We start from the raw sequence: 15544 nt of genomic DNA on the forward strand, positions 1-15544 counted from the left end.
ATATTTGTGAATTTTATACATGCTTCAGGATTCAGGGGTCCCTGGATGGGAAAGTTCTTTGAAGGGAACCGTCTTCTATCCCTTCAGATTTGGGCTCAGAAGCAGCCTCAGATGAGGTGGCCCAGGCCAGCTTTATACTACTACTAGGCCACAGGGCTCTTCCTTGCCTCTCCTCCTCTCCAAAAACAAAGCAAAAAAAAAAGAGAAAAGGACAAGGAGCCTGGTTGTTTCCATCCTTCCAGTCCCGACACCTCTCTCAGGAAGCCCCTGTAGAGACTTCTGTTTGGTCCCCACTTTCTTCCCCCAGGAGGCCCCCAACAATTGAGGATGCCCAGTGCGCCTTCTTTGGCTAAAGAGCACCTTCCCTTAATTTCTTATTTCATGCTGAGCTTTTTGCTTTATTTTTGCTTTAAAGACACTGTTCTCAAACGTTCTAAGACGCTCTAGGAACATGCAGATCAGAACAAAAGCAAATAAATCGAATCTTGTGAAGTAACAAAGCGGACGCCTTTCTCCAATAGCCAGCAAAATGCTAAATGAGAAATATCAGTCATCCACTAGATACAGTATCTTCCCCTCTAGACAAGAGCTTCCGTTTGCAAAACTCCTCAACCCAAACATGACAATGAAGGTACCAGAAAACAAACTACTCTCCTCAGCTCCCACACGGGAGTCAGCAGCTTCAGCAGCACTACCTATTCCTTTAAGCAACACAAACGGTTTGAAAGACCTTAGCTTTTACTTTCCTGTACCTGCCTCCAAACAGATGTGGGGGGGTGGTGGTGAGAAAGGGATGAGAAGGGGGTAGAGAGAGGAAGAGGGACAGAGGGATGTTACCCCTCCCAACCGTCTTAGAACCCACTGAAGCGCCAGACCCAGCGATGGGCGGGGATGGGAGGGGGGAGGCTCTGGAAACCCGGTTAGCTCCGAAGGTGCTGTTACCCCGGCACTGAGCGCTCTCCAGAGAGCAGGACTCCCCCATTCCCCTCCTCCCCCCGCAACCAGAAAGAGCTGTAGGAAAAGGGGGGCGCTTGCCCGGCACAGAGCGGTAAGGGAGCTAGGCAGAACCCCTCGACGACCGCCCGCCTGCACCTGTGCTCCCAGGGGGCGGGGCCTCCTCCAGGTGTGCCGAAGGGAGGACGCAGCGCAGAGCCCAGGCAGGCGGCGGGAGCCTAAGCATTCCATCCCCCCAGCCCCGAAGACATGCAGGGGGAGGAGCGGTTAATCCGCACACCGCATCCGCGGGCTCCGCGGGCCCCGCCCGCCTCCGTGGGGGAAAGGGGGGAGAGCACCCTGCGGCGCCGAGGGGGTTAACCGGGCGGCCGGCGGCAGGAGCGCGCTTAACCCATTGGCGCCTGCGGGTCAGCCGAGCCAGGCCGGGGTGGCGGCACCCCGAGTCCCACGCGGCGGCCACCCCGACCGCGCGGGCCGTGCGGGGAGAGCCCCGGGCCGGGCCGCCGACCACTGGGGCGCGGCGGGCCCGTGGGAGGCTCGGGGCGGGCGGGGGGAGGGAGGGGGACGGCGGCGGCGGGCGCGCAGCGTCGCCAGGGCGAAGCCGGCGTGCGGCGCGGCGCGGCGGGCGCGGAGCAGGCGAGCGAGCGAGCGCCTCCGTCCCCGGATGTGAGCTCCGGCTGCCCGCGGTCCCGAGCCAGCGGCGGCGCGGGCGGCAGCGGCGGCGGGCACCGGGCGGCGGGCACCGGGCACCGGGCACCGCGGCGGGCGGGCATGGGGGGCGCTCGGAGCGGCCCCGGCGGCCGGGCCCGCATCGCCGCGGCGTCCCTCCACTAGAGGAGGGACCAAGCCAATTCTTCTTTGCAGCAAAAAATTACATGTATATATTATTAAGATAATATATACATCTGATCTTATTTTTTAAAAAAAGTTTATTTTGCTCCATTTTTGAAAAAGAGAGAGCGTGGGTGGTGAGCGGTTTTTATAAATTATTCTTAATTTCTGTTATCTGCCCTCGTCCCTCCCCACCCCCTGCTGAAGCGAGAATAAGGGCAGGGACCGCGGCTCCTACCTATCGGTAACCCCCTTACCCGTTCCTCCCCCGCCCCAACGCCCAGCACAGTGCCCTGCACACAGTAGGCGCTCAATAAATGTTCGTGGATGATGATGATGATGATGATGAAAAAAATGCAGCATCAACGGCGGCAGCAATCGGACCACGCGAACGGTGAGCAGCCAGAGCCTAGGCACCCGCTGCCAAACTAATCCTTGTCATGGTCCTCCTCTTCCCACCCCCTCTTCCTTCCCACCCCCCTCCCGTCTCTGATGCGCTGGGTGGGTTGAGAGGGTTGGAGAGGATGCTGCTAGCTCGGTGTCGTCTACATAGAAAGGGGAGATGCGTGACAGCCACTCCGTTCTCCCCTTCAGGCCTTGAATGTCAGAGTTAATTCTGCATTTGTGGGGTGGGGGCGGCCCTGGTGTCCGTGGAGTACTGTGCAGCCGGAGGGGCGGCAAGCCGAGGTGATTCTGGTACAGTGTCCTCGGGCTCAACTTTCCTCCAACGCTCCCGAGCGATGTGTGTGGGGGGAGGTGGCTGTTAGTCTTCAGCCCAAACCCCCTTTCCAGCCTCTACTCGCCTTCTTCTCCCTCCCGGCCCCCTGGTTGACTAGGAAGACGATCTCTGGTGGCATCCGGAAAATTCTAGGATTGCCCGGTTTCACCCTTCGCGCCGGTGGGTGAAGCACACCGCTCCCCTCGAGAGGGAGGCCGGGTCTCGGAATCGCCGGCCAGGGGGTCGGGTGGAGCGCGTATTCCCGCTCCCAGTGCCGCTGTGCACACGTCGGTAACCTAGCAATGCCCGGGGAGTGCTGCCGCTGTGGGGCTCCCCTCCCCAGCCCGGGCACCACGTGCACTTACCACGCTGGCCGGGCGAGGTCGAGGGAGGCAGGAGCAGCTCCTGACCAGCCACCTCCCCCCCGCCCCCCCGCCCCGTTTGGAGGTCACCGGCACTCCCCACAGCCCCCGTGGGCTCTCAGCCTTGCTGGGTGAGCGCTCCCCAAGGGAAGGCTAGGCACGACTCCTCCCCGGGCTCTGGACTGTTCACTGCCCGCCCCCATGGCCCCCTTCTCAAGCTCCTGGGCAGGCCGACCTGTGCTTGCTTTGACTCTCTTGTTCTTTACTTAGCGAGAATTGGTTTAGCAAACGCCCCTCCCTCTACCTCCGCCACTACTCTTAACTTTGACTTCTGTCTATGTAAGGAGGTTGTGACCGCAGCCAGGCAGGTGCCCTGGAGACCTGCCTGGGTGGTGGCCTGTTCCAAAGCTAGAGGGGGTTTACACATGGAGCCCCGTTGGGGTTCTGCCCTGTGTGCACCTGGATGCCAGCCTACATTGGGATGATTCCTACTTAGGCCTTGAGGGCCCCTGGCATCAGTCAGCGTGTCTGTCCTAGGTGTAGGGGTGCAGGCCGCCTGCCTGGGCTGTTTCTCTGGATGCTGGCTTGGCTGCTGCGGCTGCAATTTAAAATGCAAAAAAGCCCTAAAGATGTTTTCTGTTTTCGGAAGCCTGTGGAGGAAATGAGTCCCAAGTATCATGAATTTTCATTTGCAGGAAGTGTCAGTGCATAATCTAGATATTTGTTATGGGGCTTTTGATATTGCCCTGGTGCCAGTGGAGGATTTTTTTTTCCCATGCTGAAAAAAATGCATTTGTGGCTGTGGAAAGATGTTGGAGTAACAGCCTGAAAATGATTAAGACTATTGAATTATTGGCACTGCCTTTTTGTATGTGTGTGTGATGGTGGTAGTTATTTTGGAGAAAAGCTGTTGTACATATCTGTTAACTCATTAGAGATACATGGGTTTTAAAAGTCAGAAAAGATGTGGAATAAATGTGGGAATGACCTCAGTTTGTCTGAAGAAATGCACTAAAAGACTCCTTGTGGAGACATGGGTGTAGAGAGGTGCTAACCCCCCTGGGCATACCGCAGCAGTGGTCGTTTGTGACTGACACTCAGGGCAGAGACTTTTCTTGCTGCTCAAACCCCTGCCTCTGAAAAATAGGACACGAGGTTTACAGTGGAAACATGGGAACCATTCCCCCCACTATCAGTGGGAGACAACTTTTGCTTTTTTCTGACACTGGATTCTCATTGTTTTTTTCTTTTAATTTTTCTTTTTCTTCTTTTTCCCAGAGGCAAACTATGCAAGAAGCACCAGACTCCCTCTTTCTGGTGAAGGACCAACTTCTCAACCGAATAGCTCCAAGCAGACCGTCCTGTCTTGGCAAGCTGCAATCGATGCTGCTCGACAGGCCAAGGCTGCCCAAACTATGAGCACCTCCGCACCCCCACCTGTAGGATCTCTCTCCCAAAGAAAACGTCAGCAATACGCCAAGAGCAAAAAACAGGGTAACTCGTCCAACAGCAGACCTGCCCGAGCCCTCTTCTGTTTATCACTCAATAACCCCATCCGAAGAGCCTGCATTAGCATAGTGGAATGGAAGTATCCTTTTCTTGGGGGAAGTCTTTCTCATTTTCTCTTTTACCATCTGTTCTTTAGAAGGATTTGCTTTCTGAAATGGCACTTACAAAGCGGTAGCAGTCTGGAATGTGAGCAACAGAGGAAGCTGTGTGTAAAGGGTTTCATTGTATATGCATACCTTCCTGTCTCCTCAGGGTGCAGAGGGTGGCTCTATGGGTATATTTAGCCGTGTGTGTGTGTGTGTGTGTGTGTGTGTGTGTGTGTGTGTGTGTGTGTGTAGCGGTGGGGAGGGGAGAGGGAGCGACAGCCTGAAACTTCAAAGTGGGAGATAATTTAAATATGAAACTAACCTTTGGTCATTTGGTTAGTTTAACGAAATGATGGTTAGTTGAAATCCACCATTGTTTTTCATCAGTGGTATGCATTGAACCTATTGTAAATAAGGTATGCGGTTTAAAAAAAAAAAGACTACGAGACTACTAGAAATAAATACATTTTTTGACCTTTAGTGGAATCTTCTCATTCTGATGTTTGGAGTTTGCTTCTGAAACTCCAATTAATGCTAAGGTTGCTTCTAGCTCTGACATTTGGTGACTCTAATTGTTCAGGTAGCTACGAATATGAACACTTGCTTCATGGGGAGGGAGCAATTTGCTCATCAATGCTATGACTTCCTGGAATTTCCTTTTGACAAGTTCTAAAAAAGCATTTGAAATGTGAGCGTGAGGGAGCATGAGAAGGGAGAGGTTTGTGTGTGCCTCTTCTTCCTGAGCCCATATGAGTTAGAGAGCAGCCCTCTCCGGGGAGGAATTTGCAGTTGCTGCTTTATAAAAAATTCTGTCTATGTCCTTGGACTGGAGTTGCATTTCTGGGTGTCTCCTTTGTATTTTTAAAACTGAACTCCAAATGCCCCAGGATGGCTGTGAGGTCCCAGGTCTTGGAAAACTAGGGTGCTCTGCCTGCTCACCCCTTCCCCAAATCTGGAGGCCAGCCTCCAGTTACTACCACCCTTCAGAAAAGGTTGACTGGGGCCTTCTTCCTGAGCAAATGGATTTCTAATTAGTCAGGTGATTCATTGATCTTGGTAAAACAAAGCATTTCTTTTTCCCTGAAGTCTGTTTGGGGCTGGGAGGAGCCTTAGAGCAGTTCCTAACCAGAGGAAGGAGTGTGAATAGAGGGCTTCCCCCACCATACCCAGGAAGGAGGGGCCATGCTAAAAAGGGAGGATGTTGGCAACCGGCTAGAAAGTGGAGCTGAAACCCCTTTATAATTTGAGGACCCAGCTAGGCAGCTATTTGTGTGCCCTCTGTCTTAGCTGGCTATTTTCTGTGCTCTGGACACGAGTTAAAATGAGGTAACTGTCTAGAAAGGTTTTGGAGAGAGCAGCCAAATGCAAGGGTAGGATTTGAGGGGTTTTCATGTGCTTTTCCTTTTTAGAACAGATGTCTCTTCTCTAGAGGGAGTTATGGTGTCTCTCACATAGCTGAGGCTGTGTGGATGTGTTTTCTCTTTAAGTTCCTTTCTAGTCTGAGGACGACCACTAGTGTCGGCCCAGTAGGGAGCTAAGTGAATAGTTGTGCCTCAGTGGCATCGCTGGAGTCAGAGGCAGAGGTTGCACTTAGCCAGAAAGATCTCCTCCTCCTCGGATTGGCTTGACGTGGCTCTGAGTAAGCAGAGACCTCTCGGTGGGGTCATTAATGTCATGTGGATTGAGGTGGGAGGCCTGATGCTGTTTTTCTTTGTGCACAGTAATTTGTATATAGCAATTTATGTGTATGGAGTGAATTCCTGGATCATGCTGCCAACTCCCTTTCCCGAATTGCCAGACACATGTGCACAGGAATTAGGGGATGTGGCTGCCAAGGCAAGGAGAAGCCTGCCTACAGACGGGACCGTTTGTAGAAGAGATCTTTAAACAATACATGGTCTGTTTGTTTTTTCAAATGACAGCTTCCTTCTCATTCAGGGAGCAGGTCATAGAAATCTTCCTAAAGCGAGCTGTGCCAGGCCCAGTCAGTCCTGGGAGAGTAAGAGTCTAGATTGTTTTCACACACAAGCAAGGCAGAGTGTCCTGCCTCTTGGGGGAATGAGGAGCGTTCGCCTTATCAGAAGGAATTTTTAGGATCAGACCCATCTATTTCTCTATTGCTCTATTCTGCTTGGCCTGTAAACATCTTGTGGCAGCGAGATAGTATCCACCATTACCTGGAGATTGAAACTGGACCACCATAAAGAAAAAAATACTTAGGTTTGGCTTTCCTGAATAGTGTTAGTACTTCTCGGATTTGCTGGTTTATCATTTAGGTATTGGGAAATTAAAAGGGAAGAATGGTGGTGTGGGGGAGGGGAGAGACAGTGAGTGTTTCTATATAGGATAACATTGGAGCAATTGGCTTTTTAAATTTCGGTAGGAACTGCTAAAAGGAAAAATGAAAAGGAGATTCTGAAGTCTTAAGGTAGACAGTCTTAAAGTTGGATCTCTAGATAAGAGATTTTCTCATACAGGTGAGTTAAAAGAATAAATATGAATGAACGCTAACTGGCTTTAAAAATAAACCCATCAAAATTAGTAAGAGGATTAATGTCCTTTGTGCCACTATTTCAGTGAGTGTTGAAGCTCTTCAAGGGGCTGAGGTTTCATGAAACTTAAGGTATCCTCAGAGAGGTAAGGGGTCCTGTGTTTCTGGGAAATCCAAAAATTTCCCAGGAGGATATCAGAATGAATGAAGGGTCTGTTCATATCCTCAAAGCTTTAGTACTTTAGTACTGGTTTAGTTAAACCAGTGGCCATGCCTTTTGTGGGTGAACGTATGGAAGAAATGCTGTCACAAAATCAAGCCCCGGAGTCGCAGATTAGGTTGGTGCTCATGAAACCTTGCATTTCGAAAGGCTGAAAACCAAAAGAAGAAAAACAGTCATTTTGGCAGATGTCAAATTTTGTATTGCCAGTTTTGACAATGTCTCTTAATAACACCAGAATGTTTAAGCAAGTATCTGTTGAAAGCTGATCTCAAGGTGATTCTTCCAGACAGACTCCCGAGATTTAGAATTGTTAAATCATACTTTGAAAGTGTCTGGTGCTGATTTCTTATGGCTCTTTATTTAATTTGTTTATAAATTGAACGCAGGAACAGCACATTATAAACTGAGCTCTGGTCTGGCTCTCATCTGAAACAGTGATAGCCATTGATTAGTAAAGAAAGCAGAGGAGGCAACTGAAGCCTGGCTTGCTTATTAGAGCGTCTGAGGTATTGGAACAAGCTATGAGACAGTCACAGGTAGATGGAGAAGGTCCTGGTGACTTGGCCTGCCCCAGTCCAGACAGGAGATTCGGACTGACCCAGCCAAGAATGGCCCCCGAGGAAATGGCTCTAACGCATGGAGGCAAGGATTTGTGGAAGAGACTTGTCTCATGATGACTTTTCTTTGTATCTACAGCAGGCAGGAATTGAGCTTTCTAAGGCCCTTGTTGCTTTTAAACTGCAGCAAGCAGAAACCTGGTTCACACAGTGCCCTAATTGGATGTACTTTTAGGTTTTAGTATAAAATGTACAGCAGAAGAATGAGTGTAACATGAACCTTGCAACAGAAGAAAAGGACATGGAGGGGTCATTTGATAGGAAGATCTACTGAGAGATGCCCATGACGATTGCTTCTGCTGGAAACCTAGTAGTCAGAGCAGTCAGTCCAAAAAGGATTTGTGTATATAGTTTTCACTTTAAAAGTGATTCAAAAATGGTGTGATCGGGAGTGTGATGAGAGAGATGGTTTATGTTGGCATAATACATACATACCTTAACAAAATTTTTCAGACCATTTGACATATTTATATTATTGGCTATTTTTGCCAATTGTGTGGCCTTAGCTATTTACATCCCATTCCCTGAAGATGATTCTAATTCAACAAATCATAACTTGGTAAGTGTCCTTGGAGTTCCTGCTTGTCCTGATGTGTGGTTATCATTTGCCTCTATACTTAAACTGGCAGCTGGCTTTCTGGGAGGTTGAAGTTTACAGCTATGCGTGTGATGTTTCCTGGAGCTTTGCAACTGTGGTGTTTTTTTCTTTTTTGACCTGTATTCTCAAATTTATACTGAATGAAAGTGTTTAAAGTCATGAATCTTGTATAAATGGATGTGGAACTTTTTGTGGAAGAGGTTTGTAGCATATTTTAAAATAACTTTTCTCTCAATATAGGCTTTTATTGTCTTTTTTTCCTGATAATATTAGCTTTTTGTTTTTCTTTTAATCCAGTGTTACTTGAGAGTGGTGGGTACTTTTTTTGGTCAATTTTTCTGGTAAGTAGAGAATTATCATAGTTTTTGCACATGAACTATTAATTTTTAGAGAAGGAAAATACAACAAAACTAATAAATCTACATGGAGCATAGTTTGAAGAAGAATACTGTATAGTATTGAACTTCCTGCTCCTAGTCCGTTAAATGCCCCAAGATAAAATGATTCTATGGTTAAATAAATTGGGATACTTCCACATACTTTATTGCCCTCTTAAAGATTTATCGTGCACATTAGCTTAGTAAAAGCTTCAGGAAGGTCTGTAGTTAAAAAACCAGTTTCATTTTGTTTAACTCAGCTAGTCCCTAAAAGTAATTGGTCATGGATTCTTTAAACATTTTTTTGGCAGCACACATCACAGAACCAGTGTTTCATGGAACTTCCTTTGGGAAAGGTCGATATAGTTAAAAAAAAAAAAAAGCACTAAAGAGCACTAGAGTGGGACCAGGAGCTTGTCCCCCTCGGGTGTCAACTAGCTGTGTTTTGGGGCATTTCCCGTATCCTTTCTGCATTGCCGTTTACCCACCTGTCAATTAACAGGGTTGGATGAGAAGATCACTAGGATTGTTTTTACCTCTGACATTCTGTAATCTTTTCTTGATGATTCAGAAGCCATTTCAGGATTTTTCTGGAGCTGCAGCATCCTTCTTGCAAGGATCAGTCCTTTATCATTGGAGGCCGTGCAGAAAGACAGATGAAGGGGGTGCTGGTGCTGGATAACAGGAAACTCTGTTGTTTTGCTCTCTCCTCTTTTAGCTGGTTCCATTTGTTTTTTGTTTCTCATGTTGAAGTTGTGTCTTAGTAGGGCTGGCTGTTCTTAACTGAGTGTTGTAAAGGCAGAACCAGTGTTGGGTTGGGGGGGCTTTGCTGGGTTCTGAAGATACTGAAATTATGCTCTTGTGATGTTAGCCTTAATGGTTCATGTAGGATTTCATGTTACATTTAAAATGTTGTGGCATATTTCAGATATAACATGATATCTATTCATGTTTGGGCTTTTGTAGTCTGGTCTCCAGAGAATTTAAAAGAATTCTTGATATTGCTACTGAAAATACAACTGTAAATGGGAGTTGGATATACATATAACCACTTAACTGTTAGTGTATATTTATACTATGCTCGAGATGATTTGTGCAACTTTGGATATTTTAAATAGCTTCTGATTTGGTTGTAGACGTGTGACATTAGACGCTCATTTTAAAGGACAAGCAGAAGTAGTGAAAAGCCCCCATCAGTGGGGATAGATCGTCGTAGTCTAGGCCACAGATGGTGTCAGCCTTTTTACCAAATTTAACAACGTGGATGGTGACCCAGTTTGTTGCTTTTTGTAGCTTGAAAGAACATGATTAAACAAACTTAGAAAATAAGTACCTTTCAGAAAGGCAGATTAATTCAGATCAATGGGATAATTAATGTAGCTGCGTGTGCAAGCCAATTAATATTCTGACTTTTTCCAGGGAAATTTGGGGCACTAATCTAAGTGCTGTCAGACCATTTGGATTTCTCAGCTAACAAGTGAGGGAATAAAATATAGGAAATGGGTAAATCTCTCTTCATCCCTCTGGCAGCGCCTCCCCAGTGGATCTTTTCTTGACAATTCTTAAACACTGGTCTTTTTTGTGGGGGAAGGGAGCAGTGCGTTGGTTTGGCAGGCCTTTCTCAAACCAGCATATATTCCTTTGACCTCTTAGTATTCTGAAACTCACAGCATTCAAGTTTGTGTCTCGGGTTCACTGGGGTGGTCACATGGCCAGATGAGTATTCTCTGCCTGACTGTTCAATACTTCGTTTCCCACTGTGGGAAGGGAAGATCTTTGTGGATTTCCCCCTGACTCTTAGCAAGGTCCCATGCCATGTCAGCCCTCTCACCAGGGAGCCGGGTTTTTTTAATACATTTGACCCAATTTGTACCAAAGTGATTGCTCTATTTTGGGGATCGGTTTAGAGGCAGCTGAACAAAGCTTATTTTTCATCTGTAGTAAATACCTTTCACTTGATGTGAATGGCAAAACGAAGGGCAGAGACCAATATGGGTTGCCAAGCTGTACATACCAGGGAGCTGGCAGTTTTCTTGGCCTCATAGCTCTGTGGGAAATGCCTATGTTGCGCACTGAGAGTGAGACTCAGGGCCAGCTTTGTGGAAGACGTTTCTGGCTGTTACAGGTCATTTGTAGTGAAATTGTTACTTTTGTTGGATAAGTACTTTTGTGGCCATCCCCATTGGTCCAACGGCCTGGGTCATATGTAACTCAGTGAGCTTTGGGGATTTGGGGACTGCCTTGGGGGCAGCAAATTTTCCCAGGGTTAGATTTTTTTTTTTTTTTTTTTTTTAACATAGACAATCTCAAGGTTCTATGCAGCTTTCATTTGTAGACTTGCAGGGACGAGTGGAGGCTGAAGCCATGGAAACAGCGCAACTCAGTTCCCACACTAATACCCCTCCTAGTTCAGTCTGTGGCAGTATTTCCTCAGTTCCACTTATTGAAAGCGTATGTCATTTATTTAATTTTCTTCTTAGCACGGTGTGGCGGGGAGCTCTTCTTTATGGAGTGTCAGAGTGGGGATGATTACAGTATTGTACACTGTGTTGACAAACGCTTTATTTTGCTTCCCAAACTTCAGTTTCTCATAAGCAAACTGATGCGGTTGAAGTTTTCAGTCTGTGCAGCCTGTTCCTGGTCCTCCCCGACCCCAGGCTACTGCCACCTTCCTTGTAGTGCTGAACTGCCTCCAATGAGAAATGTCCAAAATAGTGGTGCTCCTCTGCCAGCTCAGACCTTCGTTGATGTCTGCTAAGTACGGCCAAGGCCTCCCTATCCTTGTATCAGGCAAAGTGCCTGGCTCATACCAGGGGCTCAGTAAATGCTTGTTAAACTCTGCAGGAAGTTTTACTAAGTCTCTGCCCTCTTTCTCAGCTTGTTGTTGAGGCCCATTTGTGTGTGTGTTTAGCTGTTGACGTTTTGCCTCCACAGCATCCCTCCCGTCTTCCCCTTCCTCTCCATTCACACCGTGGTCGGATGACTTTTGCTGGAGAAGTGATCCTGAGGCTTCACTGGCTCCCCACTGCCCACCAAGGAAAGGACAGATCGCATGGCCAGGTCCCCCTTGGTCTGTCTGACCTTTTTTTTTGATTTATCCTCTACTCCTCTCCTTCGTAGCCCCACCTGTTTGTCCACCAACCGTTCCGAAGCACTCCTTCCCTATACTTGTCCACCTCCTGGCTTTTCCTCCACTGCTTTCTCCATCTGAAAGGCCGCCTCCTCTCTACCACCCCATCTTCCCATGTCACTGTGCTTATAGCTGTTCAAGAATAATCTCAAATTACGTCTCTCCCATGAGGCCTTTTCTGACCCTGATCCAAAGTAGTGTCTCTTATATGACCCTCTCTCGTGGCACTTTGCATATAAAATACCCTATATTTTGGGTATTTATGTGCATATCTTATCTTTATCTTATGGAGCATCTTCAGAATACAATTCATAATGAATCGTCTTCGAATCTTCAGCGGTGCCTGGCGTGGTGGTATGTAGTAGATGTTCAGAAAATATGCATTGTCGATGACTGCCAAATGAACAGCTCTCTCAGGAGAAGCACCTCACCCGTCCTTTCCTCTGAGCCATGTTCAGGATTTTCTTGGGTGGCAGCTCCCTCTTTGGACTCCTTGGAGGTCCTTGGCTGGGGGGTGGGTGGGAAGTTATAAGTGTTTATTCCTGAAAAGCTTAGGGTCTCTTGATCCTCTTCTCATGTGCCTCTGGCTGGAGGAGCCCTTGCAGCTGGGTTTCAGAGGTGAGCAGTCTAGTACGTTTTGTGCTCTGGCTCCAGGGCTCAGAGTAGCAGAGTGGTGGGAGCCTCTCTGGGGAGCAGTGCTGGCTGTGGACTCTTGTCAGTGGGACCAGATGCCTTACAGTGGCCAGGAATGCTGTGGGACAGTCTACTTAGATTGCCTTCTCTCCTCCATGACTGAGATCCCAATGTACAGTGTTTCCTGGGCTTAAAAAGCAAGTTCATTGTGTCTGCATGCTCATGTAGTGTAGCATCTCACATTTTTTGTACATAGTGAGTGGTGTGAATTGTAATATCTGAAACACAGTTTCATAACCTGGTTCATTGGGCTTAGCCTGTCAGCTGGGTGTTAGTTCTGTACCTCATCCACACTGTGTCTTTGCTGTGTTGTCTTTCTGTTTGAATTGGGCGTTCTTATTTCTGCATGCCTAGATTCTTTCTGTTCTAGGACAGCTGCTTCCTCAATTCACCCTGCTCTGAACCTTGTCCATTCCCCACCTCCCACCCCACCTGCCTAAGTGAAAGTGCTTGCTTTCCTTCTGCACTCTCATAAGCATGATAAACTCTCCTCTTTACAGATATCAGCCTTTTCCCCCCTTATTTTATAATTGCTTTGGGAAGTGGCTTGGGGTGTCGTGGTTCTGCACATGGGCTTTGGGGGCTGACAGTTACTTTGGATAAAACCAGCATATGAGTTCCTAGAGGCTGAGGCTGGAGTCTGATTCATCTCTGTAGTGTGGTGAACTTAACCTTGTGCCTGGCACACAGTAGGCACATCAGGAAATGCATGTGGAATGAGTGAATAAATAAATGAATGACCGTACAAGGGCTCCATGGTATGTCCTGATAGATCAGTAGTTAATTTTCAACAATTGGCTAATGAGTAATGTTTGCCTGAGAGGCTGACTTTCATTGTCCGATATTAATGAGAATCCCAGGAAACACCTGTCAAACTTTGCCTTTAATTTCAGGATTGTATCTTTCTTGAAAAATTTAACTCTTTAAATCTGAAACAGGAGAGAAGAAAGACAAGTGATTGTGGACACTTTTTGAATCCCTTCGTCATGAGCTGGCTTCTGCTTTCAGCGTTGTGCGTGAGCCGTCTGTGAGTGGTTGTATGTGAGTGGATGTGTGTGTCACATTTCTCGTAGAGGTTGATGGAGGGGGAGCAGCAAAATGCCAAGAGTGGATCGACTTGTGTAGGAACACTTTCCCAGAGCTGGTTTCCTAATCATGAACTGTGAACCAGTTTATGTGCTATACAAATAATCGCATCTCTTTTGTAGTCTGACCTCACTTTGACAAAGAACAAGTTACCTAGCTTCATCTTTTATTGAACAGACTTTGATCGAGTTTTGACAGTTTTTCCAGTATCAAATCCAACTCTTAAAGAATTCAAATTTGCTGCTATTCAGGTTCCTTAAGAAAAATTCCTAGGGATCCTCTCTCTTTTGGTTTGTTAAAAAATGAATCTCATTGTTTTATAGTCACACCTTATTCACTGGAACTTCCTTGCCCAGACGCTTTAACAAAAGAGCCTATCTTAGAGTGAGGATTTTTGGATTTATTGGTGTATTAGCCAGAACTTGTTCGATTACAAGTTGCAGAAACACAACTCAAATTGGCTTAGTTGGAAAAAAAAAAAGTATGTGTGTGTGTTTGTGTACTATATTAACTCAGCTAACTGAAAAGTCCAGGGGGTAGAAATCTTATCAGACATAACTGGAAAGGGAGCTTAAAAGAAGTTCTCAGGATCCCCCCTAGCACCCCGGCCCTCAGGTCTCTGTGCAGAGTCCGACTGGCTTCCAGCGGACCTGCCGCCTGAAATGGGCATCCCCTTCAGCCCATTGTGGGAGGCCTATGGGGAGATGCGTTCCTTGCTTAACCTCAGCTCCAGTTCAATATTGTAAAAACGATTGTGTGAGAAACAAGAGACCCCTGTAGCAGATTTGTGGGTAGTTACCTTTTTTAACCTTCCCCATCAGTATTTGTTTAATTTTTAACTATCTGCAAAGTATGAGAAAAACCTGACATGGGGGGGTCAAATTCCCAGCAGTAGAGACACATGTCTCGTTCAATACTGGTCCTGGTAGTGGTGGGGACTTCAGAACAGACCCCCAGTAGCTCCTCCCTACGAAAATCCCTAAAGAAATCACAGAGGCTCTGAAATCCTGGCAGTTGAGCTATAGGGAAGGACCTCGTGGGGTGTTATTGTTGGGTGGATGGTGCACTGAGGGGAGGGATGTTGGTGGGTGTCCCTGTCCTGCAGGGATGGGGGTAGGGGTGGAGGATTGGCGGGTCATCCAGGAAGAGATGTCAGCATTCCACCTTCTGCCTCCTACCGTGCTCAGACTCCTGGGGCTCTCTGCCATCAACAGTATGGGATGTGTCCCCCAAGTTCTATTCTGCCCATTTGATCAAAATAAGGAAAGTGGCAGAAGGTATCTTCCCTTTATAATTGAAGTGAGATTGGTATTCTCACATGGGAGGTTCTTGGGGCAGTAAGGCTGTTTGGCTGGACAGGCAAAGCTGGCAATGGGAAGTGGGGAGGAGGACTCAGTGAGAAAAGCTGAAGATAGGGTTGAAGGAGGCACTGCTTGAGGTGATGGAGCCTGTGTGTGTGTGTGTGTGTGAGCTGGGGAGAAGTGTGGGTGGATGGATGGGTGTATGTTTTTGACACACACCTGCGAGATGAAGCCTTCTTCTGACGAGTTTTACTAAGCAGGGCCCCAGACACTGCCCAGGCTGGGGAAATGACTTTCTTCTCCAGAACCTCAAAGCAATTATTTCTGCTAATTTTTCCCCCTCCTCCCTACTGGCTGAGTGGTAGTTTTAGAAATCACAGGACATCTGTTGAAATTATTGAATGAGTGAATGTGAGGGTCAGGCTGGAGGGAATTGGGAGCTGACCCGAGGGAGGGAAGGCAGGCTGCAGACTGCTCAGGGAGAAGGTGGCTCGCAGGTGGATCCCCCTGGGAAGAACAGAGGAGGGACCCTTGGTCAGCTGTGCCTGGGGACTCACAACAGGCTGGG

The 15544-nt window shown here is 47.5% G+C and overlaps 1 protein-coding gene across 3 annotated transcripts in view; it reads left to right on the forward strand.

Annotated features, from left to right (window-relative positions):
* Nucleotides 1–1823: 1823 nt before the first annotated feature.
* CACNA1D (calcium voltage-gated channel subunit alpha1 D) overlaps nt 1824–15544 on the forward strand; it is a 310124-nt gene continuing 296403 nt past the window's right edge. For 2 of the 3 annotated variants that reach the window (XM_058561224.1, XM_058561213.1), the window contains exons 1-3: nt 1824–2179; nt 4144–4453; nt 8245–8350. In XM_058561224.1, the coding sequence (XP_058417207.1) occupies nt 2113–2179; nt 4144–4453; nt 8245–8350 (483 nt within the window). In that variant the 5' untranslated portion in view covers nt 1824–2112. The remainder of the gene's footprint in view (nt 2180–4143; nt 4454–8244; nt 8351–15544) is intronic. The other variant, XM_058561234.1, reaches the window with a different exon arrangement.

This window comes from Diceros bicornis, chromosome 2, assembly GCF_020826845.1.
Source record: "Diceros bicornis minor isolate mBicDic1 chromosome 2, mDicBic1.mat.cur, whole genome shotgun sequence".
NCBI lineage: Eukaryota > Metazoa > Chordata > Mammalia > Perissodactyla > Rhinocerotidae > Diceros > Diceros bicornis.